The sequence below is a fragment of the Hesperophylax consimilis genome, chromosome 4 (genome assembly GCF_061612785.1).
Source record: "Hesperophylax consimilis isolate HC1 chromosome 4, BYU_Hcon_1.0, whole genome shotgun sequence".
Taxonomy (NCBI): Eukaryota; Metazoa; Arthropoda; class Insecta; order Trichoptera; family Limnephilidae; genus Hesperophylax; species Hesperophylax consimilis.
The window spans coordinates 1,295,849-1,320,747 of NC_142839.1; the positions used below are offsets into that span (position 1 = coordinate 1,295,849).

The following is a 24,899-nucleotide window of genomic DNA, read 5'->3' on the forward strand; positions in this document are numbered from 1 at the left end:
AAATAAAAAGGTTTATAATTAATGAATTGAAAAAATTGAATTCTCTATTATTCACAAAAACTACGTAGGTAATAAGTTTGAAATATGTGACCAATCATTCTGTCAATTGCCTCCGCCATAATACAAGGACAATACAAGTATGGCGGACCAAAAAAATTAAACCTTTTAAAAACTTTTTAAACTTACCTATTATCAAACCATTGTCATGAGGTAATGATTGTATCCCATTATAATATAGCATATTTGAATATTGCGATTTACAAAATTGCTTTCATTTATATACCGGATATCCCATTCCACAAGAATTATTATTATTTGCGAAATGGTCATAACTAAAATCGGTATATACCTACATGTTATACCATGATCGGTAGAATACAAAATAAATACAATGACTTTAATCTAACGATTTCATCAAACATTTAAAAATACAAATTTTATTATAAACCCCTTCTTAACTCGATTTTCAATGAATTTTCTATTTTCAAAATTAAAAATCCAAAAAATTTTATGTTTTGATATAATTTATTAAGAATTACCAATAAAAAAAAACATTTCCAAAAAGTGAAACGGTGTTTTATTTATACGTTTTGCATAGGAGGGCATAATTTAAACGCCATTATACCGTCAATGTCCATAATGTCAAAAAGCTCGCTTTCTGAAATATAATGTGAAAATAATTATTGTTGAGAACAATTATATTATTCTACTCAAATCTTCCATATAATTTGGAAATTTTCCAATTTAAACTAAACTAATTTATAAATTCATCTTACCTCTTTCCATAATTTTGAACATCCCTGAAGGGTGAAAAGCATACATCTTACAGTTTGAAAATGGCCTTGAAAGCCGAAATAGCTGTAAAAATAACAAAAACCAAAAAATACTTACAAAACTTAATAATTTTAGTAATAAATTTGATTTATTAATAATTAAAATTAAAAATTAAAATAAATCTACTTCGTCAAAAATGTTTTCGGTATGTGGATTGAAAAAATACATAGTTCTTGAAATATGTAGGTAATGACATCGTTATGTTTATTCAACTTTGCACACCTTTTAAGAACAAGCTCAAAAACACTTCGATCACAGCAATAATTCGACGCTAAATTATATTGTCATAAGTCATATAACACAGTTAAACAAGCCTCATTGTAAGCAATGTGAAACTTTCCATGGACTCAACTTGGTAGTGTATATAACGTTTATTAGTAAGGTTTTTTCGTCAGAAAAAAATAAAAACACGTTTATTAGAAAGACTAATAACATACTATATAATATTAGAACGGGGTACCCCAGTAAGGACACATTATCTTATATAAAAAATTGTTAAATAAAAAATAAAAAAAATAAAAATACTTATGATATAGTTTAATATGATTCATCGTGTACACCTATGAAAGTGAGGTATGGGCGCATTCGAGCGCCCAAAGAACTAATGCCAAAAAAAATCTTACAATTCACTTGATAACTTTGATTAAGCATTTTCAAATATTGAAATCGAAGACATCAGTTGGTTTTCAAATCGATATAATATATTATAGTTAACACTTCTTGGGATTGTCTGTTTAGTGATCTTATACGACGATTTTTTTTCTAAATATGAGTATGGGTTTGAGAAGCGCTGAGTTCCCGCCATGACGATCAGGTGCCTATATAAACGTTTCTCTTCGAGAGATGTTTTTAGTTCATGCATTTATTTTTCACCGACAGTACCTACCAGTTTATTGAAAGAAGTATTGTTTTTTACAAAGCTGCTGTGAAAATTGATTGAAATGAATAAATTCTTTATTTACGTGGGTGTTGTGTGCATGGTTTCATTTGTGAGTGCATATGACTGGACTGACTCAGACTTCAGTAAGCAATATTTTATATTCATGTAGCTAACATCTTCTGTTTTAGTGACGAAATAATCCTTAAATCTTTACTTACCTGAGTTTGTGTTTGCTGAAAGTAAAATAATTTGATGGTACGTTTTATTACTGTATGTCGATGAATTGTTTTTTTGAAGAATAAAGCAGTAGAGTAAGATGGTCGTAATAATTATTTTATAAATTTTAAAATAATGGGTACATATTATCTGTACTTTAAAACTTCCATTATTTCAAATAACATGTCTCATTTCGTCAAAAACACTGACAACATATTATTATGAACAACTAGCGCGGATTCATGAAAAATCGCGGGGAAATATAATAACAATCGCTAAGCCGAACATTTATTCAAAGAACACGTCAAAACATGGATAGCAAATTGTTGTTTACAGCGCCCTTGAGGGCGCCATTTCTCACGAAAATGACGCTACATAAATTGGCCAAATATTATTATTATTGTTGAATGTGATAATTCTTAAGGTATGTAAGTTTGTCCAAATTATTTACAAAATCTCAGTTCCAATTTCGAATGTGACGGTTAAAATAATTTTCTGTTCAAATTATACTATAGGTAGGTACCTACTTAATCGTTTGTCTGAATTCTTCACAAAACCAGTTCAATCAAAAAAATATATCAATTAAATTCAGAGTTCATTGAACCAGAGCTCACGTAGGACAGACACATAATCCAAAAGTATACATGTTTGAATACCATAATAGAATAGTAGTTTTGTGATGATATACACGTATTTGATGCTAACAACTGAGTACGATAATATTAAAGTTATCATTTAAACCAGCTTCAATATGTATTTATGTAATGACTTTCAGACAATATCCTGCAGTCCGACCTGCTGGAAGACTCTGAACTCTTTGATGAAGATGTCGTACAGGTAAACTACAGAGTGACCAGAGATGCTGAGAAACCCCAGAAGCAGGAAAGGGCGCCTGGACCGGGAGAATGTGCCCCGTTAGTAAATTCATATTTTTAAAAGGGTTTAAAAAGTTTAACTGTAATGGTATTTCCCTTATTCTGTACACCTGCATAGAAAGTTTGATACAATTCAAAGATTTCTTTGTACTTTTACTTCTTATGGTCTCTCTTATCGGAAATTGGCTATCATCAAGGTTAACTTAATTCTGCAGATTGCAGTCCCAAGTCACGTAAGTTTCCAAGTTTTAGATGTACTGTTTTCCTATTCTGCATTTTCCATCAATAATTCTATTCCTTGATAATTAGTTAGGTAATTTTGCATTAATTTTTTTACAAGTACACAAAAAATTTTTTTGGCAAGTACATTTGGCAAGTACACAAAAAAGGGAATTTAAAGTAGGAGTATACAAATATATACAGGTATCTGCATTCGATATAACCATTCCTCTTGTCATGCTATATTTAGCTAGAATAACATAACAATAACTGTTCTGCCTTGTGGTATCTTGAACAAGTCGTGGTGAAGACTGCCACATACAACTTACACATAACTAACATACAGAAATAAGGTATAGATAGGTACATGTTGTGTCACTTTTAGTGACTAGTGATAACTATCCGCCATATTATATGTATGAGGTTACATGATCGTACGCCACAGAACAGACAATTATATATATGTGGTTATATGATCGACATGATCGTACACCATGGAATAGTTAGTTATATATTTGTAGTTACATGATCGTACGCCACAGAACAGTCAATGTATGTATGTATGTGGTTACATGATCGTATGCCACAGAACGGTCAATTATTTATTTGTAGCATGCGGAAAATGAAGTTTGTTTTGATAAAATCATCAAACGAAAAATAAATTATAAACTAAGTTTTTGTTGTGCCAAAAACAATTTGTTATTTTACACCATTTATTTATTTAATTGCGACAATTTGTTGAGCTATGTTGAATCGTTTTTTTATTCAATCACATCTTTTTTGATCGAATTAAAAAAGTTTCATTTAAAATCGGGTTTTCTGTCGCTTTACCGAAAGGCAGTAATTAAATAAACGCAGCGGAATATTTTACGATCTGACAGATTTTAAAGCGCATTTGCATGATTCGTTATCAAACTGAATCTGCTGTTGTGTGGACAAATAAAAGATATATTCAGAATACTAATTTACATATTTTTTCCATTGCAAATGGACTTTTTGAAACGGCGACTACAGATTGGAAAACAAACATATGTGATTGTCCATACAAGGATTGGGTTTTTTGTTCGTCAATTCAAATTGGAGTAGATTCGTCTGAAATAGTTAGAATTCCTACCAATCAAAATACAGGTAGAGAGAGCTGTTGTATTATTAGATTCCAGTGTTTTTTCTAACACATCTCTCGTGTTCATTAATTAACTGTTGATGAACAATAACATTTTTTTAACATGAGAAAACTGTGTAACGTTCTAACTTTTGAAAGATTTCTAATAATGTGATTATATCTAACGCATAGAAATAGCATGTACATAGTAAATACTAGAGTGGTCAGCAGCAGTGTTTGAATCGTGGTAATGCGAGTAATATGAAACTGGGTGAACCAAAAGATGTGTTGTTTTTTTTCCCTTTCCACAAATCTTCAACAATTTCAATGGATGTAATAAAACTCATAATCTATTGATTCTAATGGAATTCTCAGTATAATAATTTGCTTTGGACTCTTTTAATGATATTAATATGATTATCAAAGAAATGTTATTAAATTGTAGTTATTTTCTAGAATGCTTCTAACGAGAGATATATACAGAATTTTTAATAATAATAATTATAAGTGTTTGTTTTGTAACAAATAGATAATATATAATGATATCCTCACTGGGATCTCCCGTGCTGAGGATTTCATTTACATATTATGTATAATTTAAGTAAAAGAAAATTAATATTACAACAAATTTACATATGTTTTTAATTATGAACATATATCATTATCATGTTGTATAATTTTTTTTTTTTTAAATATAATAAAAATAAGTAAGATAGTGTTTTCTGCAATTGATTCTGTGTTTGATATCAGTATATTTTCTATTTCAGATCTCCCTATATTAAGTATCCAGCTTTTTATTTGACATTTGAATGTTAAAATGTTGAGGTTTTTGTGTGAGAGTGGTATTTTATTGTAAAGTTTAATACTATGATATAAGAAGCTTTTTTGCCAAAAAGTTGTATTAGTAGTTATTTGTTGGATAATTTTTTGACCATGAGTTCTAGTGTTTCTATTATACGTGTTTGTTGTTATTTCTTGGGTTTTGTACTTATGAATGTAAATGAGTATAGTTTTAGAATATAGTTGTTGTTTAATTGACATGATGTTAAGATTGGTGAAGATTTCGTCAGTGCTAGTTCTTACAGGAACTTTCAGTATAATTTTCACTATTACTTTTTGAGTTTTAATTAGTGGATTTAGTATATTTTTATTTGAACTGCCCCATCCGATAATAACGTATTCAAACAGTGATTGGCAGAGAGCCTTGTAGATTTTGATTACGTCTTTTTTAATGAGCACATTTCTGATAGTTTTGAAAAAATAACTTCGTTTTTTTTAAATTTTATTACCTAAATAGCTAATGAAATTGACCTGTGATTGGTCAATTTTAAATTTCCATCTATTTTTAGACCCAGATACGTTATATGGTCAAATTTTTCTAATGAGGGACAATTACAATGCTAATTTAAGTGATGCGGGCTATGAATTTTCAAGTTTAGGTTTTTTTCAGAGTTTTTTGTATTTTTTTATTTTGAAAGTGATGAATTTGGTTTAATTAGCATTTAGGGTAAGTAAATGGTAGTCTAGCCATTTTTTCATCCTGTTTAGTTTGTCTTCTGCTTTCTTAAATGTTTCTGTCCAATTATTCCCATTTATAAGGAGAACAGTATCATCCGCAAAACTGATGATTTCTCCGTCACATTCTATGTGGCATAGATCATTAATGTAAATTAGGAACAGAATCGGACCCAGAATGCTTCCTTGAGGCACCCCGAATTTGAAATCAATACACTCACTGGTTATGTTGTTAAGTTTCACAGTTTGCTTTCTATTTCCCATGTTGCTTTTAAAGAATATCAGTTCATTATCAGTGATCCCTATGTTCTCTAGTTTTTCAAAAAGATGTGAGTGATTTATTGTGTTGAAGGCTTTAGAAAGGTCGAGAAATACTCCAATGCATTTTTTATGTGAATCTAAAGAATTTTTAATATATTCAATTACTAAGGCTATGGCGTCGGATGTTCCTAGATTTTTTCTGAAACCAAATTGTTTTGGTGATAATAGTTTATTTGATCGACGAGTTGAGTTTTAACTGTTATTTCTAAGATTTTAGATAATGTGTTCAGAATTGTGATTGGTCTGTAGTTATTGATATCTGTACGATTTCCTGATTTAAAGATTAGTGTAATAGTCCCTATTTTGAGTTGTGATGGAAATCTGCTTTCCGAAATAGATTTGTTTATCAGAAAGAGTATCGGTTCGGTAATTTCATCTTGTATAAATTTTAATGTTTTCATTGTGATTTCATCACTACCACATGAAGATGTTGGTTTGAATTTAGAAAATATTAGTATTAGTTCTTTTTTTTAGAGCAAATTTAAACCTTTGTGGATTTGGGTGTTTGTTTATTTTCAGGTTATAGTGTTGCGGTTTGGTTATTTTATTCGCTAAGTTTGAGCCTATGTTTGCAAAAAAGTTGTTTGTGTAGTTAATTAGTTTATGTACGTTGTTTTTGAGCGAGAGTGTACCGCTTTCTGTGTTGATTTCTTCCAATGGGTTTGCTTTGTTTTGATTTGTGTAGGTGATTTCTTTAATTATTTGCCAGATAAGTTTTGGATTATTATTGGATTGATGTATTTTAGATCTGTAGTAATTTTGTTTGGCCGATTTAGTAAGATTGGAGCAGATGTTTCTATAATTTTTGTAAAATAGTTTTAGGAAAAGGTCGTATGGATAGTGTTTTACTTGTTGATGGATCTTGTCTCTTTTCTTGTATATTTTAGTAAGCCAAGTGTGATCCATGCTTTTTTGATAATTTTATTGTGTGAATATGTGTAAGTTTTTATTGAGGTGTGGTTATGTATTTTTAATTGCAATAGTTTAATAAATAATTTCCAAGCATCTTCAAGGTCTTCAGCTTTATATATTAATTCCCAGGTTTCAGTTTGTAGTGAATTTTTTAATTTGTTGTAGTCTATAACTTGTCTTTTCCCCGTTAAATTTTGAGTCGATCGTCGATTTTCCTTTGCATGGGATTGATTTATTCATTTTGTGATCCACTCTTGTTGGTTCCCTTATAGCGGCAGTCATCCCATGGGAGAGGAGGAGTAATTGGGATTCCTGTGTTTGTGGATGTTGCCTTCCAGTATCCAGTATGTTAATGTTGATGTCCCCTATGATGAACAAGTTCCTGATGTTTCGTTCTTGAAGTAGAATGGAATCTAGTGATTCAAGAAATGGTGACAAATTTGTAAATGAAGGGGATCTGTAGATAGCGAAGATGCATATATCTTGATCGAGTTTTACTTTCAAACAGTTTGCGTCTTGTAGTTCGATTTCTTCTATTTTGCATTCCATCTTTTTTTTACAATATACAATTTCTCCATCGTTTTGATGTTTGTGAAGTTTAGTAATGAAGACTTTCTAGTTGTTGATGTTTTTATGCATGTGTGAATAATCTTTCAATCATTGGAAATTCTTATTATAAAACCCAACATTTTCATAGCCCTATTAGCGATAGAAGTTATTTGAGATAAAAAGCAGAGTTTTTGGTAAAAAAAATGATGCCTATGTCAATCATTTCGAACTCGACTACAAAGATTAAGTCAACATTACACAATTAATAATTATGTATTTTTAGATGTTATTTTTGAAGAACCTCGTAACATGGCATTTGTTAGTTGTTTAGCTGAAGTTTATAGTTGTTTAGCTAGATTAGGCAATCGTAATCAGTCATTAATGACTTTAAACCGTTTCAACAAAGAGTAAAACTTTGGCATTGTAGAATATGCTATTAACGCCATTGATGAATAGAATAAATAATTAAGGTCCCAGGTGCAAACCCGGGGACGCCGCTGGTAGCAACGCATTCATTAGATATATAGTCATTAATCTAAACAAAAATATAGATTTAGTAAGTAATTAATCAACCATGTCTATAAATTACCACTTATCCCTTATTTTCTGAGCTTATTGATGAGTATTTTGAGACATTTTCGAATGCCTTAGAAAAATCAGTATAGACGAAGTCTACCTGTTTCCTAAAAGTCAATGCTGTATATAGTTTTAATAAACTTTAAGGTTTGTGAGAGTAGATCTAGATGAAACATACCCACGTTGGTAATTGGTAATAACACATTTAATATTAGAGGCTATATTGCTCAGAAGATTTTTTTCAAAGAGCTTAGGAATACATATAAAATTCAAATAGGTCTGTAATTGCACACATCACTTTTTTAATACAGGAGTGAGATAACTAGATTTCCAGCTATTAGGTAAATTATCTGTATTAAGATATTTGTTAAAGATTATGTGCAATGTTTAAGATTATGTGAAATATGGGTGAGAAATTATCAAGTCCAGAAACTTGTTTTTGGCTCCATGCATTTAATCGAGGCTATGATGTCATTACGTTGAATTACTATTTCAGATAGTTGCAATTTAATATCCATGACAAATTCAGGAATGCATCCCCCGAGATTTCATCCTCATATGCACTTTTGAAAAAGACGTTCAATAGATGGACAACATCTTCAGTTATGGTAAAAGTCTTACCACTGTAATGACGAAGCGATTAAGAAATATTAGGATTTTTATGATCACGTGTTCCAACATCGTGATAATACATTCGTATTTTACTAAACGTTTATAAGGAAACCTATCAATTCATTATTTATGTGCCTGCAATCCCGTTCTTAACTATTATGAGATTATTAATAAATTAGCTAATATGCTCATTTTTGTTCTTATATTTATGCAGTTTTTTTATCAATTAATTCGCTGTTTCGTCTGACTATCGTGATTAAAAATCTGTGCACCCCACCGCTTGGTACATATTAATTAATTCATATATTTTTTGTGTCGGTATGTATAATATAATTCCATGGGCCTTGGTAGGTATATTATGTCAATGGATTAACTGTGATGTCACACTAATAAAGGTGATATTAATGATAAAACATATTTCCACGTTGCTTTTATTTGATTAATTACATTTAAATGATTTTCTACCAACATTCGTTTATTTACCCCCAATTCCTTGGACCAATTCGGTAGAAACGTTTTCAACATCAATATTTCATTTTTATGGCTAAACAAAACATGGGAAATAAGAAGCTACTAGCTTTTAAATGTACATACGAGTACATAAATAACTTCATATATATTGTGAGAACGTGATTTGGTTTCATTCCAAATAAACCAGTTATTCCGATACCTCTAATAATAAATTATTCTTAATGTTTTTAGAAGTATCTACATACGTATTTGTATTAGAATAATATATTTTAGTTTAACAGTGGTTCAATAAAATACTACCTACTGCAAGTATGAATTCTTGTAAGAATTGGATAAATTATGCCTTGGCTATATAGTCGAATACTCTTCGGTATTAAAATGCGAACAAGACTGCAGTTCGATGAATAACACCATGGTTAACTTGTAAGAATAAATTATATAAATGGATAGATTTATTTTGTTTTGACTTATAAATTAATGTCAACCTTCAGTAGACCATTTTTGGAGGATTTCTTCTTTTGTCAGGTTGATTCAGTAGAGCATGGTTAAAAAATAATATTGGAAATTATCTAGTGCCCTTTTTTATTTTTTTTAATGAGTTCAACCAACATCTTTTACTTTGATGAACCACAGGAAGAATTTTGTTTTTTATGTTTTAAAAGAACCAAAATAAAAATTCTTATCCCGAGTAGAAGATTCCTATAGCAGGTATTTAGTAGAATCACATAATAGGGGGTGCCGACTTCCTTCTGGCTCTAGGCAATTGGAATTCTTGTTGCAATTTTAAATTAAATGGAGCCTTTGGTCGTCGTCATAATTTATTTATTTTATTTTTATTAATTGTTTCCAGTGGTCCCGGGGGTCCAGGAGGTCCAGGGGGTCCGGGAGGTCCGGGAGGTCCTGGGGGTATGGAGAACAGCTTCAGATACCAGCGCGCCTGCTGCGGAGACCGCGACGACCTGAAGATGCACGGAGAAGCCTTGAAAGAGCTGAGGAAGGAGTGCTTCAAGGAGATCAAAAAGGCGCGCAAGTCCAAAGCCGAGGAGTCGGAACCCATCGACATGTTCAACTGTGATAAGGTGTCCAAATTGAAGGATGATACCATTGTAAGTATTCAAAATATCATTGAATCTCTTGGTTTAATGACAAATCAGAACATTAAAGAAACAGAACATTGACAAACAGAACATAAAAATCAAACATTGACAAACTAAACAATGAAAAAAGAAATAAAAGATAAAACAGAACACTGACAAAACTGAATTCCAACAAAACATCTCACTGACATAATTGAATTCTGATAAAACTGAATACTAGCAAAATTGAATATTGAAAAAACAGAACATTGAAGAAAAGGAACAAACAATCAACAAACTTAACCGAACCTAACTTAATGTTTCAAAGACCCAATCATATCTGATTACGTCTAAAAGGGATTGAAATGACAACATAGCCTCCTCCAATGGAAGCAAACTTCCCAACATACCTTCCATTGAAATGCTTGGTGTGACTCTAAGTGACCAGCTCAGGCACGGAGGCTCCATAGAAGCCAGAGTCAAGTTAGCCTCACGGAAGCTGGGTGTACTGTACACTGTACAGGGCCAGCAGATACTGCAGATAGTATACTATCAAGCGACTCTGACCCTGTACAAATCGCAAGTGTCCCTAGCTTAACAAGCGGATTGCAATCTTTAGAGTCAGGCGTCCTTGTTCTACTAGCGTCATCGATCCCTTCGGCACCGGTGCATAATGGCAAAACATGCCAAACGCATGCTCAACAACATGTGTACACGGTTGACATTTGACACATGCTTCTACGACTTATTCTTGAGTACAACGATTCGCCGGCCACTGTATTTCCTCCCTCCTTCAACGTGGGTCTATTCAAGATCCGTGTTCACAATCTCATCTTCTCAATAAGACCCACCACACAGCATCCCCAGAGATGACATAAGCCCTGAGGGAACCTATATTCCTCAAGGCCTCTTGTGTGGAGTTAATCTAATAAAACCTCACCTAGCCAAACGAAATCTTACCTAAACCTATCTTACCTAAGCTAATCATTTATCGTGTTCTTTTTATCCGGTTACCAAATCACTTATATATTTCACAAAAGTTTATTCTTTGTTAGCCTTGGCTTTCTTTTTCTTTACTTCTAAATGCTTAGTGACTGGAACTGTCACAATCGTGACAAAACATAACATGGTCAGTATCATAATAGTGTCGATATTGAATTTCCAGTTGACTAAATTCAATATCAAATAATATCAAAACCTGGTACAAAACATCTGTAGAAAGACATCACAGTGATAATATTATGAAAATTCTTCTACACACTTTTGATAAATTCATTTTTCTGATTCTCATAACTTTGAAAATACTTGTAATTTTACTGTCAATAACTGAAGAGTCGTGTTTTATTTTGATGATAAAACTTTTTTTTCTTCTTATTATTTCAGTGTGCCATGGAATGCGTCGCCCGCAAGAAGAAAATGGTAAGAAAAATAAATAAATGTGTTTGTTTACCACCTTTTTATCTGAAGATAATCTTAAAAAACCATATGAATATATGCCTTAAGAAGGAAAGAAAACCATATCTTTTAAACAAACGATTAAAATTGATATATTTAATATTGGTCAAGGTATCTTCTTTTAATCATACTTCAAAACTTAACGATTCTAAAAATATTTAATCCAGTTTTTTTTACACTGAAATCGATTTTATCGCAAGAACATAATTTTTATAAACAAGCTATTTCTATTATTTTTATAAGCAATAATTTTTCGCCTGAAACACTCGTCCACATTGAAAAAATCTCCTGATAAAAAATACATGACGCCAACGGGACTCGAACCCGTGTCCATTCAACAATGACAAGGCGAACAATTATTGCTTATAAAAATAATTGTTATCCTTTGTGCTATGCATAAATAAAATCTTGTCTTAAAAACATTAATTTATCAAAAATAATAATAAGCTATTTCTAGTTATAGTTTAATTTTAAGAAAGACAAATATCCCCGGGTTACGAATACATGATAGTATTACCTATGATACCGCGATACCTGGGTGGAAAGCCAACGTATTTTTCCACTCGGCAACCATCCGGTCTAATTAAAACGAAAAATAACAACATTCAGTTAGCATAATGTCATTATTAGTCCATTGGTAACCCAGCTGGAATTTAAATAAATTATAGGGTAAGAATATTTAGTCATTGTGATATCTTTTGAGGAGTCCCGTTTGTCGGTGAATCCGATGATAATCATACAGTCACTCAGTCTCAATAAACCCGTACTTGCCACGGGCCAAGGTCAAATCCATCTAGAGGAACCGTCATCATTCCGGTGATCTGAAATCTACATATTCTAGATCTTATCTCGACCGGTCGGCGGCTTGCAAACTCATACTCGGCGTGACTAAACTAATATCAATTCGAGAGATGCTTACTAAAGACTTGAATTGTATTAAAACACGGAAATATCTTATTAGTATTTTTTGTTAAATTTATTATTTTAATTAGAATGTCTCAACAAACCCACTAAAATTCTAAGCTCCGTCGTTATGGATTTGCACGGTTATTACTATCAGGAAATTATTAAAGTCAACGCAACTTTTGAGATTTGTATTTTCATCTTGAGCATATAGAGCATTTAAAATTGCGCCAAGTTGATTGAAAATATAAGCCGAGACCAATGACTAAAGACAATAAATACCCTTCTTTATTCAATGGCCGAGACCACAATTGCTTTGTTTCAAGCGTTTTCGTTCTAGAAAGCCAAAGTGTTTTCTTGTGAAACACGGGAACATGAAATACTATAATTTTATCACGAGAAAATTCTGGTAGTTAGAAATATATATTTTGAATTTCCATCTAATATCTATTGTTTAAATTTTTGCTAAAAATTTTGGTGACAATTGTTAATCTGGGGCTTTAGGGGATTGAATTCGAACATTCGGACGAAATAACGCATTCCATACGCAGGTAGCGATAAGGGTGAAATTCCCGCTTGATAATGGCCGCTTATTTCGATTTTTGTAAGAAAAAACAACGCCAAATCTGATTTGAACCCAATAATTATAATTTTCCGCCTCGTACATAAAAAAGTGAATGCTACAAAAGGTTCGTAAAAAGGATATTTTAAAACTAAAGAATTTTTCACATTATTTGTTTTCTGGGCTTATACAGGTGTCCCGGTGTAAAATGCGCTAACTTTGGGGGGTGATTCTATATTAAAAAATAATATTTTTCTAATTTTCAACGTGTTAAGGCAGTTTTTAAGTAAAATACTTGAATTGTTTTTATGGAAATATATTTTTGTATGTAATATGAATCATCTCATGAATTTAGCGCACTCTATCCCCGGATACCCTGTATAAAGAATCACAAAATGCCCGGTTAAAGCAAAGGCCAAGATCTGTTCTACTAGCAGCATTTAATTTCAAAAATAATATTTCCAAATCGAAAACAAATTAATGTACCTTACTTCGCATTGCAAGTTCTTTATTTTCGTTTAATTTACTTTGCAGGTTTATTATTCAATGCTTATTGTTCAATGTCGCCACCTTCAGCGGGAATTTCATGTGCCTCCGATAATACAACAGAGCATTATTAAGCTCCCTCCAAAAAACTTACTAATAGAAACGATATTTTTAAAACGAGATCGGTACTCTGTAAAATGAATTGGATTTACCCAGAAATGATTATAAAATAATTGAACAGGTTCAGTATCGCATTAATTCCGGCAATAGATCGGCTAATTTTAATTTGCAAAATGATTTAATGTAATTTATTTTGTTCACAAAATGGTTTTCGGGATTTATTTCTATTGGAACACAAAATGATTGCGGGAAATAATTTTCCGGCAATAACAGGCTCCGACAATGTACACAGCAAATTATTCCGTGGAAACGTATAGACACTAGACAAAACGCAAAATGCCCAGTAGAACGGAAATGAAACGAATTTACCAATCAGTCATTTGCGCTCATCAATCTGTACTGGGCTGCAAACTGCAAACACGCCCTGCAATCAAATATGGAAATGTGTTTTAATTCACCGAAGGCTGTGTTGACAGTACCTACGCCGCAGCCGGTAGAACTAAAACAAATTTAGTGCAACAACACTAACAATTTCCTTTATTCAACACTATAACTACTATCCCGTCGATCAGGACAAGTGGTTCTACTAGACATCTAGATTCACAAAACATGGGAATGATGTGCTTGCCAAAGGCTGAACTAAATACTATGGCTTTGTCAATTTCGAATATGAAAGTATTATGGTGTTTCTAGGCTATAGCCGTACTCTTCGGGGTGCTGAACATATTTACTAAAGAGATTTACTAACGTGGCTAGTGAAATAAACTAACTGTCAATTAGCATATACAGTATATATAATTTATGTCAAAAAATGAGTTATGATATTATTCTGTTAGACTTTTTTTACAAATAAATGCTCAAACTCAAATGCGGATAGTAAATTCAAATGTGAATTTACCTACATGGTTATATCGGTCTCAAAATCGGCACAAATCTTTAAAAATATTGATACGAATTAATAATATTTAATAATAAACCAGTCATTTCAACAGTTTCTTTGTAAACGTATTCTGAAAACAATACTTCCCAAGTTTGGTCATGCATTTATTTATTTAATTTTAAAACATTGCAACAATGAATAAATAATACAATAAAAATGAGTTATCGGAAAAAAACTTTAACGGATTTCTAACAACAGCAAAAAATAATGTCAAATACCTTTAGTGTTGCCAGAGTAATGAATATTTTTCGTTTAATTTAAAAAATGTCTACGTTTAAATGCCAAGCTGCAGGTAATATAGAATGATCTTCATATTTACAATACGTGTATTGGGTTTTGTAACGTCTGTGGGTCAGTTCATTTGCATATCGGTATTAAATACAGACAAAGTTATAAATGGTTAGATAAACTGTACAATTTCCCAAGTGGTTTCCTCAAAACACTATTAAGTTACTTCCCCCAATTGAATGGTTACATCTTGATGTTATTCATAAGGTAATATTATATATCTCATAATTATTTACCAAATTCTTTGTTCACGTACTTTCCTATAGTATATGTGCAGACTTATCCACAACAATTTTCTATTCAGTACACGACCATTTAAAAGGTATGTCCAGTAGAACTGTAAAATATAAGACCGGAAAATTCGTTTGTTTTTTCTAATGCAACTAAAACTCTTCAACGTTCTCGCTCTCTCATTTGCAAATTTCATGTAATAAGAACAACAAATCTCCTATATTTATAAATTTCCTTGAATTCTCTGATAATCTGTAAGCGATTTTCAGACTGAACAGATTTGGATGTTATTTTTAATTCCGGAAAGATTATATGCTCATAATGAGATTATTTCCATAGCGCCATTTGCATGAGGAAATTACCTAAATTCCTCTTAGATGGAATAACACTGTCCGTAGTCTGCCTAGTTCCGATTTCATTAAATGGCGGTTAAACGTATTAAAAGACATTTATTTTTGTTGAAAAAAGTTGAGCCTCTAATTTACACTTTTTGCTGAGCAATATTTTGGAGAAGTTTTAGAAGCTAACTAACTAACTATCACGCCGTTTTCCGCAAGGGTAGGCAGAGAGTCAGGGCTCACACTTTTTGGCTTATTCGAATTCATACATCGTCTCATACATACTCTTATATTATTCTTACTCTTGACATGGCCCTAATCCGGGATCTAATTCACTTGAACGTGCCATGTCTTCCTCGGGCGTCCCCGACTTGTTCCACCATTCACATGTGCGTCATAATATTCTCCTTACACTCCTTTCTTTGCTCATTCGCTCTACATGCCCAAACCATCTGAGAGTCCCTATCTTAATCATACTAATTGCGCTTACATCTGCTTTTCATTCTAGAAGCTCCTAACAAAATTCTTTATGCAAATCATTCCTTTATTTGAACAAAAAATCAAAATTTGCGTTAAAAAGTGACAAGCCGAAAAATTGTTAGTCCTGGTGCCGCAAAAAAAATATTAATTTTACGATAGTTTTTGTATTTTTCAAATTGGCAGGTCTTCCTACATGTGTACATTTTATAAGTCTAGTACGAAAACAGCGAAAAAGAAAATGATCAAGATACGACTATAATATGGGATATCATGCAGCACTACTACGAAAATACTTCTGTTGTACTTCTGACACCCTGGACTTGCCTGGACTCTACAATATGCGTGCGTGTTTAGAATGCCGCAATAAGCGTTTTAGAGAAAATATCAATGCATTTATTTAAAGGAAAACCAGCAAACAAATTGTGTACCCCTCACCAAAATTCACCGGAAAGTCTCGTTGAGACCGTTTGATAGAAATGTCTTTTTCCACTTAGTGGTCATAGCTTCTTGAATATCTTGAACACCTTCAGATGGGTATTCGGAGAGTTAGACCAGCTTGGATGATTCTTTCGAATAGAAGACATCGATACATAATACTACTGACTTGCATTATCCGTTTAGGTGTTCGCATAAAAAACATCTAAACCTCACCAAAAGGAATTACTTCCCACTAAGATGAAATTTTAACTGATAGCGTTTTAAATCCATCATTTTTGCAACGTGGTAAATGTAGCTGTCTATTTTTGGATTATCTATTTGTTCTGGAGCCCAGTTTGGCGAAGAAGCCTGGTTATACTTATAGCAAGTCTCAGAGGATTGATATTATATTAGAAGTGTCGGAACTGAGTTCGCGTTTGGAGTACAAATTTTGGAACACAACAGTTGATTAAATTTGAGAGGTTAATAACAGTTTCTAAAATACCCGCCTATGTTATTTTCGAGCGGGAGGAAGTAAGTAGGTACCCATCTACTTTGTTTGCAAAAGAGAAGACAATTAATTGTATAAATTTAACAAAAAGCCTAACTTAACGATTTTTTCCGTGTCGTCCGATGGATAAAAAAAAATATGCACAATTTATAGGACGGCCTCCGTGGTCGAGGGGTAAGGCTCTCCACTAGCAAGCCGGCGGGTTCCAATCCCAGCGTGCGCAAGTAAATTTTATTTGATTAATTTGTGTTGTTTTTATTTAGGTATTTCACAATTTACTCATTTACAATAATATATGGAATATTTGCGGCACGTTCCAGATGGACGATACTCTCAATATCGCTCTGGTGTAAGACAACTATTCAGAATTGAAATCTTTATTTAAATTGCTACGGCCGTGCTTGGTGACCAGATTTGACTAGCAAGGTACTTCACCATCTCAATCTCTTCCCCACTACTTTCAGCCTCACAATATACCATAATACGGGTATGTGCCTAGTATGGTGGCTGTAGAAAACAAAAAAGTAATCATTTAAATTTTAATGAATAAAGAAACACCAAAAAACAACTACCCCGGGGATGCCGTAGTCTCACTGGCTCCGGACGGCTAGGAGCAGTTCGGACTCTTTTGCGGTATTAATAATATAATAGTGATAAATGTAAACATGAATCAGAGCAAGAAACAGAACAACAGAAAATAATAGAGGTAACGGTCGCAACTGGGAATCAAACCAAGGATCTTTGTTTTACCGGGACAACCCCTTAATCCGATCTTTCATTTCCAGTTGCGAATGTTATTATTTTATTGTCTGTGTCTTGTTCTGTTTCACGTTTCACTTAGATTTATTAGTATGTCTCCTCCTTCAATGATTTTCATTATTTTCCCCTTAAACTAATTAGGAACTGTTTGTATTAGGATGATTATCATTATTTTGCTTATAAAATGTTCCAAACATCAGAGATGTACAAATACACGTATCTTTCATTTTAAAATATTATTGACTAGTTTATACATAATTATATTAATCCAACCACCTTTACTTAGAAAATAAAGTATTCGTTGGTACGAAATCTATAAATTAGGGGTTACCTTTATGATCAATCAGGTTCTTACTATGTTTCTTCGTTCTAATCTCATTCAATCCTCCCTCTTCCTCCAGCCGCGCAACATCTCTCAATCGGGAACGCACGCACCGTAGACGAACTGGTTTTATGCAGTTGGGAATCTTGTGCGGTTAGCTCATAAAAAAAACTAATTTATTTTATGTCCTATAGCGGCTAGCAGTGCTTCCAACGAAGAGAAGGATCGAGCGAAAGAAGTGTATAAGGGATGTAAGAAAAGAGTAAGAGTTGGAGTGAAAAATGAAAGAAACGCCTGGAAGAAGAAGAAGGACTCAAAATAACCCATTTCCAAGAAAACATTGAATTGTTTTGGAAGGAAGTCAAAAGGTCCCCGAGTGGTCCAGAAAACGGAAGCATGAAAGTTATAAAATCGAAATGCGGGAAAATTTTGAAGAATGAGGAAGAAATTAAAGAGAGATGGATGAAGTATTTTGAGGAAGTCCTCGAAAGCAACCTGAGTGACAGTGATTCCAGCGGCGAATATAGATATGAATGATGATGGGGTGAATGTAGCCTAAATTAGCATGGATGAGATAAAAATATCGATTAAATGCATGAAGAATGGTAAGGCTGTTAATATTGCTGCTGAATATTTTAAAGAGAGCCGTATAATTCTCACATGGTTGTGCAATCTTTTTAACCAATGTTTACACGGTTAAGAGGGTTACACGCCTTTAGATTAAAGAAGGGCTGTGATCATGCCGTTATTCAAAGATAAAGAATCACATATTATGATATGTGGGAATAATAGAGCTATTAGCCTGGTAAGCTCAGTTGGCAAGTTGTATGGTAGGATTGAATTTTGATTGAAAGAGTAAAGAAACAAAGGATAAAACATAAAACATGGAATGTGTAGGATGCTTTTATGAGTGGAAGATGGTGCATGGACCAGATCTTTTCACTTGCATATGCTTACTGAGAATTTTCTGGCAAAAAAACCAGAAACTTTTCCATGGCTTTGTAGATGTACAAAAAGCATACGATCGAGTCGACAGGAAATAACTATAAAAGGTGTTGTCCAAGTGTGGAGTGAATTCCAATCTCACTCAGGCAATTGCGTCTCTGTATGAAGGAAAAGTTGCATTTGTTAGGGTGAACGGTGATTTGTGGGGTGGTTTGATATCACAAAAAGCGTTAAATAAGGCTGCGTAATGTCACCATGATTATTCAATCTATACATGGATAATTGAATGCAAGAATTAGAAGAGTAGTTTGAAAGTATGTTGCCTTTTGTATGTTGATAATGCGGTGCAGATTGGTAACAATATGAAAGATCTACAGTCTCTCTTGTTTAGGATGAACGAAAAATGTATGAAAAATGAGTTAATGATGAATGTAAGTAAGTCTAAAGTCATTTCAGTCAGTATTTGAAAGAGAGAGTACGAAAACAGTGTAAAATATAGTTGTGAATGAGGAATACTTGGAGCAGGTGGATGAGTTTGTATATTTAGGACGTATGTTTACGAGAGATGGGAAGGCTGACAGAGATATTGAAAGAAGATTAAATGTAGGTAACCCCATTAATGGATGACTGAACGCAGTTGGCGCAAACAAAAATTATCGAAAAAATTAAAGCTAGCAGTCCACAATGGAGTGCTGGTACCTGATATGGAAGTGAGGCATCGAACTCACAGAGAAAGGATGAAAGTAGACTGAATGCTGTAGAAATGAGATCTCTGGGGCGTTTTTGTTGTAGAACCATGTATGATCGTGTGAGAAATGAGGAGATCCGCAAAGAGTGCAAAGCTGATTTAAGCGTAATGAGTAAAATTAAGAAAGGGACGCTTAGATGGTTTGGGCATGTAGAGCGAATGAGCGAAGAATGGAGAGTAAGGGGAATGTATGAAGCAAATGCGAATGGTAGCAGAAATCGGGGACACCCGAGGAAGACACGGCACGATCAAGTGAATCAGATACTTGAGTCAGGCCATGTCAAGAGTCAGAATAATAGAAGAATACGTATGAGACCATATCTGAATGTGAATGAGGCAAAGAGTGTGTGCCAATACCGAGTTTTTTGGCAGTCCATCCTCTCTGTATACCCCTGCGGAGTACCGGCGTGATGGTTAGTTAGTTAGTTAATTTATTTTACCTTTCCAAAACTTTATTGCTTTTGCGGCTAAGAATATAATAATATTTTATATTGGAATACTTTTTTAATGTGAATACCATTGGCAATATTCAACATGCAGATGAAGGTTACTTTCCACGGGTCCCATGATAATTCTTCAAAATGATTAATTCAACACACCTTTAAAAAGTGATATAAAGTCATTAAAAGTGATGAAACAAAACCTAGGTTAAATAGTTACATATGTAACCTAGTTTTTGTTTCATCACTTTTCATAACTTTGTAACACCTTTTATAGGTGTGTTGAATTATCATTTTGATGAGTTATCCGGTCACCCTTTCCATGTACCGTAATACGGGGAAACTTTTGCATCTGGGGGCGACTTTAATCAACGCAGATATCTGCGAAATTCTCGCTACCACTCACTCGCATTACTTGCTTCTTTTCAATGATATTTTTCGGTCAACGAATATACAATGACGCTTCTAAAAAAATATCAAATTAGCTGGTTTCCAGACATGTTCCTACCTTTTAATGGTTGAATAATTATTGTCAAGCGATTTTTTTATATTTTCAGATTTTCAAAAATGTTAATTCCTCAACGATTATCAATGTCTTTCCATAAAAATATATTACTTGTATATTCGAATTCTCATTTTTTTAACATTATTATGTTAATTTGATCATAAAGTTTTTTTTATCTCCGCACACATATTTTTTTTTACATATATGTTGAAAGTTTAAACACGTGCAATAAATATGATACAATTTTCCGACGTAAATGATTTTACAAAAAAAATTATTTAGTTTCAAAGTTAATGATTGAGTCACCCCATTTTATTGTAGCCTTTTTTTGCACAAAATTTATTCTAATTTATGTTTACAGGTGGATGCCGGAGGTAACATTCTTGCTAAAAACGCGACTACCTTTGTCAAGGACGAACTAATCACTAAGGACTGGCAAAAGGAGATCATTGATGGTGTACTGGAAAAATGCCTTAAGGTACAAGTCAATTCCACTATTTTACTGTGTTGAAGTACCTACGTATGCATGTTATCCTGGTTGAATTATTTCTAGTTTGTGTAGCGATAGGTATACAGATAAGTGACCACCCATCCGAGCGACTGACCAATCCGGATGTAGCAGCCATGAATACATCTAAACAAATAGCGCCAGTTGATTGTTCACTTTTATTTTTTTCGAATCTTTGAACAATTTGATTGAGGAAGATAATAGTATCAAATGAGGTTTGTGTCTTAAATATGAAGCTGAAACTTGTTTGTCTTTTGTCAAAGCAAGGCTTCAAACCCTGAGCTTTGAGAATATTTATGATCAGCTGTGGAACTTTGCAATATGCATTTAACAATAAAAAATCAACCTTAAAAAGAATAATTTTTTAACCATCATACAACTTTTTTTAAATATTATAATATACCTATTTTATTAATAGATGTATTTAAAAACTATACTGAAGATTAAATTAAAAGGTCGTTTAAAACTGAAAAATATATGTATATTTGGTTGGACTGTGGATTGAACCATCCTCCCCAATCACTGAATAAGTGAGGAATGAGTGAACCGCGCTCTCCAAAGATAATAGATTCTATAATCTATCATTCTATTATCTTTTGCCCAGTCACTTAAGCCGAATCGAAATTGGTTTGGATGGTTGTGAGTGTCACCATACGGAGAAAAATATTGTATAGTATTGCCAATTTATTAAAAATCTCTTCAAATTGTTGGTAATCCAAGAAATTGAATTTAAAAAAAAATGTTTTCGACTACGACAAATAATGACATTTATTTGAATATTGACACTCTATTACTCCCAAAAGTTGCCCTTTCCTGATGTTCGTGCATTTGCCTTGATAATATACAATGTCGAAAAGCGGAAACATTATGATTTTTTAATGATGATGTGTTCCTAAAAACGAAACCGGCCAATTCATTCGTCATCGGATTAAGAATAATTTGAACAATTCCGTAATAAATTAGCAATTGTATACATCAGTAATTTTTCAAAAGTTATACTAGTTACGATCAACAGTAATAAAATAAACGCAGTTGACCTCGGGCTATCGCAAGAAGTCAGACGCATTTTTGTATCCGAACATTTAAAATCAAAAGAAAAATTTCTATTATTTCAAACAAAAAAAATGCAAGAGATAACAACTTCAAATACTCTTGGTCGACTTCAGGACGTATTTTACTGAGACAAAATTATTACACTAACCAATTTCCTGGATCTCTATCGAGAAAAACATCAATTAATATGACTAATGATACAAGGTATGTCCAACTCATAAACTAGTAACAACTTCTGCTGCTATATTTTCATCCAAGGATTACTTACGACACTTGATACAATTATCTCAAAATATAATATATTAAACAAATGCTCATACTCCGTATTAATCTATTTTTTTTAATATTACACGTATTATTATAATTGTTTATTTTGTTTTTACATGTTTATTGCATTCTTTCTCCAGCTAAACTCGATCTTATCTATTTTGCTTATGTAATATTCTTGAAGAAAATAGTAGATAATTTTGTATTTATTTTTATCATCGCCTGTTTTTGTATGTGTCATACCACTATTCAATATAATACATACATATAAAAATGCATTGTCATCGACAACAATTCTATCTGCCTAGTTTCACTTCGATCAGAAATCGGGAAGTGGGTTAATTTCCACTTCAAAGATTCCATTTGAGTCGTTCATTCATAAATTTATTTAATTATTCATTCCTTTGAGAAAACAAAATCGAAATTTATATGGATGTATTTAAAAATAAGACACGATGCCTTATTTTGTGATCTATGTTTTTCAATCCATATCTCGGGTGAAGCCGGGTAGTGTAGCTAGTGTAGGAAAAGTCACCCTATTTTTACTTTTATTCGTTTGCCGTTTAGTAATAGGTGTCATGGTTTTAATAACGCTTCCTAAAAAAATGACTTTTTTAGCCATAAAATGAGTAAAAAAATTTATGAATGATTGAACTAAATCCGAATTAACGTTGTCTGTCGGTTGATTATTTATTTAGTCAAACAGATGTTCAATTATAAATATAGACTAATTTTGTGTTCAAATATTTGCTCTGAGGCGATCTACTTCCGAATCATTAATTAACCAAACGAAAATTTATTTAATTACCAAAATGTTTTCACCGTGGATACACTAATTTAAACCAACCCTAAAAAATATATCATGTTGGCTTGTACCAAAAGTGAACATTTTGTAAGATTATAAAGAAAATACGTTATTAATTAAAAGATAAAGCTTTCATAAATTATTAATGTAGAGCATGGTCTAGTTAATTTATTAACTCAATTTGTATCGTTTTTAAAGAGTAAAAATGGTATTATTTTTTGAAAATTTTATGAAATCAAACTTTCTTTCTTGTCCACAGGTGTTTCATTAAATAATAATAATTGATCGTTCAAGAATTTTCAAGAAAATCCTATTTTTTCGTCATACAAACAATATTTTTTAAGCAAACGAAGAATTTGAGGGATTAATTTCTTGTAGAGGAAGGAATAAAGAATACTGACAGCAGTCAATCTAAACGTAACGAATAAGATTAAGAATTTTATGCATAGTTTGAATGTGTTTATACTTTTTATGGACGGATGGACGAGATTCAGGATATTGAATCATAAGAAAGTGGGAAAAAGAAGAAGACAGCTTAGGTTGCCTTAGAAAGACATGGCACGATCAAGAATAATAAATTTGAGTCAGGTCGATAGTAGAAAATCATGTATAAGACCATGGATTAATGCGTACCTACGAAGCAAGAAGGGTGAACTAAGACAAAGATATATTTTACTTCTACGAGCAGTTATGCTCTTCTTCGTATTTTTTTCGTTTCTTCACGATGTTATTTTCTCATCTTAATATTTTCAGCAAAACGCAGAACCAGAGGGCAACAGCACCGTGGAGGTATTAGACAACCGAAAGGCCAAACAAGACAAACCAGAGTCCAAATGCAACTCCTCGAGTCTCAAGTTTAGCCACTGCATATGGAGAGAGATGCAATTGTCCTGTCCCAAAGACCTGGTCAGGAATACAAAGGCCTGCGATAGGATGAGAGAACGATTACAGAAGAAGGAATACCCTGATTTCGACAGGAGGGGAAGACCTAACAGACCAAACAGGCTTGAGAGACCAAATAACGCAACAAAGAAAGAAGAGAAGCCAGGGGAATAAAAACTTTCTTCAATCTATTATTGATATGCGTATCTGTTTTTGGAAAAAAAATACGAATATTGAATGTTTTTTTGGTCGCCAAATTATGTAAGAACAAGACGGTTATTTTGTGGACGAGTACAATTATACAAGTATAAGTAAGGTATTTGCTCTGGGTGTTGGTTATTTATTATTTATTTATGACGTTGGCGACGTTTTGTAATTTTAAAACCTGAAAAATAAAAGTTTATTGTGTCGGTCTGATTATTTTAATTCTACATGAATTAAATATGTTTTTTTAGGTGATTTTTCACGTTAAATAATTGATTTTAATTCAAGATCTAGCTTATTGTGTCTTTTATGTCATCAGGAACGCATTTTCAACATAACCTTATAACAATTTAATATTTTCCACTTGTCCAAAACTGCAACATTCATCGGTTTCAGGTAAGCCCTGCATTCTGCAAGATGAATTCTCCTTCATCATCATATCCTGTATGTTTAAAATACAAAGATTAATAGCTGTTTCTTCAGCAACACCACGATGAAAAAAATCTTCAAACATACATTTGTTGAAATCATTCCACAGCTGCAATGAATCCGAAGGGACACATTGTATTAAA

General features: G+C 32.6%; 1 protein-coding gene across 1 annotated transcript; it reads left to right on the forward strand.

The window, feature by feature from the left end:
* The first annotated feature begins 1,691 nt into the window (after positions 1–1,691).
* On the forward strand, positions 1,692–24,533 carry LOC149424002 (uncharacterized). Its single transcript, XM_089631110.1, has 6 exons — positions 1,692–1,857; positions 2,706–2,844; positions 9,933–10,188; positions 11,542–11,577; positions 20,970–21,086; positions 23,995–24,533. The coding sequence occupies exons 1-6, from the start codon at positions 1,776–1,778 to the stop codon at positions 24,295–24,297; spliced, it is 933 nt and encodes a 310-aa protein (XP_089487236.1). The 5' UTR covers positions 1,692–1,775; the 3' UTR covers positions 24,298–24,533.
* The last annotated feature ends 366 nt before the right edge of the window (positions 24,534–24,899 follow it).

Excerpts from the sequence above, each read along its gene's own strand:
- LOC149424002 (XM_089631110.1), top strand. The coding sequence starts at position 1,776 with ATGAATAAATTCTTTATTTACGTGGGTGTTGTGTGCATGGTTTCATTT. Across the intron at positions 10,189-11,541 it reads AATTGAAGGATGATACCATT|TGTGCCATGGAATGCGTCGC; the intron begins GTAAGTATTCAA and ends TTATTATTTCAG. Across the intron at positions 11,578-20,969 it reads TCGCCCGCAAGAAGAAAATG|GTGGATGCCGGAGGTAACAT; the intron begins GTAAGAAAAATA and ends TTATGTTTACAG.